Below are 3,762 nucleotides of genomic sequence, written 5' to 3'. Positions count from 1 at the left end.
TCGGCACGAATTTTTCGGACAACCCAATATATATATATATATATATATATATACACACACAGTATAATATATATTAAAAACATATCTCATATATTAAAAATATATCTAATATCTGTCTCTTGCAATTATCATTAACTATCTAATCGTTGTGGACGACGATATTTAACCTGAAACCATCGTTTCTGGCAGATGATTACGACAGTTATAGCAGCAATGATCGTAGATCGTGCTGGAAGGAAACCGCTACTAATATTTTCCTCGAGTGTCATGCTGATCAGTCTCGTAGCTCTCGGTTTGTATTTCAATACTAAGATGAGAGGAAGTGATGTCAGTAATCTCGGCTGGCTACCACTCACATCTCTAACGTTATTCATGATTTCTTTTTCCGTTGGGTAAGTATTGCAACTAAATTGCATTTAGATCTTTTGAAATAATCTGGAATAACATATTCATATTCGGTATAAATTATCCTTGAAAATCATCCCATGTTACTATCCATGCAATTAATCCTTTTTCTCTATTATTACTATATTAAATATTTCAGATTAAATAATTCAGAAATTATCACAATCCATAATATAGGTAATAATAATTTCTGAATTTGTAATATAGATTATTGTAATATAGATTATTGTAATATAAATAAATAGAAAAAGAAAGATTTTACTGAGATCTCAGCAAACAAACTGATTTGTCGTCATTTTGACTGAAGTATTTGACATAGCAATTAGTCTAAATTGTGTAAAAAGAACGAGAGAAACATCAACTGCATGTATTACATTTTATGTACAGAATGGGCCCAATACCATGGATGCTGATGGGTGAATTGTTTCCCGCGGAGACTAAGGCGGTAGCTTCCGGTATTGCCGTGATGCTGAACTGGTTCTTAGTGTTCTTAGTAACGAAGACCTTCCCCGCGATGAACGAAGGCTTGGGCGCGGACGTTACTTTTTGGATCTTTGCTGCAATCATGGCGCTCGGCACTGCATTTACGTACTTTTACGTACCGGAAACCAAAGGAAAAACCTCCCAGGAGATTCAGGAGGAATTGCAGGGCAACGTATCGAAGAGGACAAATGCTTAAATGACGCTTGTATTAATGAAATTTTGACTTGCTTGTAGCGTGACATATGGACAAACAATAAAAAAAATTTTTTGTTAGCGATACATTAGGAAAAGAACTGCCTAAAAAGAATATAAACTGCCGAAAATTGAAAAGAAAATTAAATCTAACGAATGACTTATTATTCTCTCTTATTCTCGTTTGTAAATTTTCTTATGTTTTTGAACATGTTGTTATTATTCTTCTGTAATATATAATTTTTATTCACCTAAATTTATCGATGTGTATACAACACATGAGATTTTTATCAGTTGTGTACATTTTAAAATTATTTTGTAAACATATGTGTATTATCGTACGAGAAAATAATAAGAAATAATATTTCAATTTTAAATACTATCTCATCACTTTATTTTATAATTAATACTAAATGTTTCATTTCATAATTAATACTAAATGTATGATTAATCATCTTTGTGACATTCCACTCATGCATAAGAAAATATATGCATTTAGTCATGCAATTTTTTACATTATAGCCAGAAATAGAATTAATTGCGATAATAATAGATATATATTTAAAACAAATTTTTAGTTTATTATAAATGTTGAAAAATATTTTGAAAATAAGAATAGCTATTAATATATTATTATAAACTCCGTGATACATTACTTTAAGTTAATATAAAGACACGAATATAATATATTATATATTCAAGTTCAGGTAAGAATTCAAGAATATATAAATCAAATTTTACACAAAAGATGATTTGACCAATAAATAAATTTTTTAATAATAAATAAATACTGATTTTTGTTTTATTTTTCTTTTTTGTGTAATCTTATTTTTCAAGAAGATAAGCGCAACCCTGAAAAATATATTTCCTAAAACGTTTAAAGCGATTTCCATTAACTGCATTTTTCCAGAAAATTACGTGATAAAGAGTGACATTATCTTTCTGCTCTATACGATAAACATAAAGCGCTACCACGTAAGTTTTGGAGGATAAAAAAATGTCAACGTCAGTATACATAGGTGCGTCTTACTTCTATTATCTTCTTTTGGTATAAAAACGGCGTTTTCATGACGACTACAGTATCTTACGGTAAGATAACACAGATTATGATTGAGGCTATCGAAGAGCTATTCAACCGCAATCAGTTGATTAAAGTCGTAAACAATTTGTGAATTGAGTGATGAAATTTAATTTACAACTTTCCTTCTATAATTTTGTGTTTCATTCATTTAATGTTTAACATCTAAATTTTAGAACTGCTTAGTCGAAAATTTGATCTAAGATGACTATAAATGACATAATTAAAAAAATATTCTATACGTCAATATTAAAAAATAACTGAAAATTTTATTAAATATTATTCATATATTATTTAGATATAATTCATAATATATTTTGAGACTTTTGAGAGAGAGAAAAAGGCGGGAAAAATATAGTTAGATTCATATATAGTATATAAACAATATATAAACAAAATATTCTTTTCAAATATTTTAAAACAAAATTATTTGTAAAAATTTATCTCAACGAATTTTACTGTCTTTTATAACTAAACTTTACATTCTTTTCCCCTCCCTCCCCTCTCTCTCTCTCTCTCTCTTTCTCTCGCTCTTTCTCCCTCTCTTTCTGTATATTATTTATTCTGTATATTATTAAAAGTAATTTATTTTCAATAGATTTGTACAAAATTTGCAATAGAAAAGATTCTTGCAATATGCGCACTTATTCAGTGTTATATTCTTATTTTCTTACTTTACGTTTGACAATCTTGTGAATACATAATTGGAAGTGTTCGTTCTTTTAAACGGATGTCACAAACTATTTTACAGATATTTAAAACGACTTTTTATGTGACGTAGCTAAAACCTGAATGAAAATTATTATATATATTTTTCTACGTGCATGTAGTTTATTTTATGTAACGTAATCGTAACCTTGACTTTATGATATTGCATATTTACTATGGAAATTCCCCCTGCGGTAAAACGTATTGATAAAATAGCGATTGTTGAATTGATAGATATTCAATTTTTATTGCTCCAAGATTATCGTATAAAAAGTGCAAAGTTATTATCACTTTTCATGAAATCTATGAACAAGATTAGAAAGGAATGCAATTACTATTAATTTTTTCATATTTATGCATGTAGATACATGTATGTGTAAGAGATTTTAAATTTAAAACTATTGTAATTAATATATAATTGAGAAATAAAATACACAAGATAATTTTTCTCATAAAATGCTTTCATAAAACAAAGTATTTAAAATTCAATTTTGTGAAAAAAAACTTCAATATAAAATTCATGGAAAATAAAAATAAAAATAAATTCTATTTTATTTTCATATTTTAAAAGTTTAATGTAAATCAAATAAGTATACTTGGTGAATTTTGCTAGAATTTTTTATAAAAAACAATCTCTAAAATTTTTAAATAAGAAATGATTCAGAAATGTATATAATAAACTGAGAAATACTGATAATAAAAAAAAATATTTTTATTGAATAAAAACGAACGTTAATAGCCGTTACGATAACATGATTCTCCTACGATACGTCATAGTATGACATACAGCAAGATTTTTTTCTAATAGAGAATTTATCAAAGATACTCGAGACAATTATGCAGTAAATCATACCTTCCTCGTCCGGTGATAAGAGATTATCAACAGAACCTTATTA

General features: G+C 27.2%; 1 protein-coding gene across 1 annotated transcript in view; it reads left to right on the top strand.

Annotated features, from left to right (window-relative positions):
- Positions 1-1,858, top strand: part of LOC108688759 (facilitated trehalose transporter Tret1-like) — a 7,214-nt gene extending 5,356 nt beyond the window's left edge. The window contains exons 4-5 of the mRNA XM_018195136.1: positions 190-392; positions 793-1,858. Coding sequence (XP_018050625.1) covers positions 190-392; positions 793-1,084 — 495 coding nt within the window. The 3' untranslated portion in view covers positions 1,085-1,858. The remainder of the gene's footprint in view (positions 1-189; positions 393-792) is intronic.
- Positions 1,859-3,762: the final 1,904 nt, after the last annotated feature.

Source organism: Atta colombica, unplaced genomic scaffold (genome assembly GCF_001594045.1).
Source record: "Atta colombica isolate Treedump-2 unplaced genomic scaffold, Acol1.0 scaffold238, whole genome shotgun sequence".
NCBI classification, from domain to species: domain Eukaryota; kingdom Metazoa; phylum Arthropoda; class Insecta; order Hymenoptera; family Formicidae; genus Atta; species Atta colombica.
The sequence above is the reverse complement of the archived record's forward strand: the minus strand, read 5'-3'. Positions and strand labels throughout refer to the sequence as shown.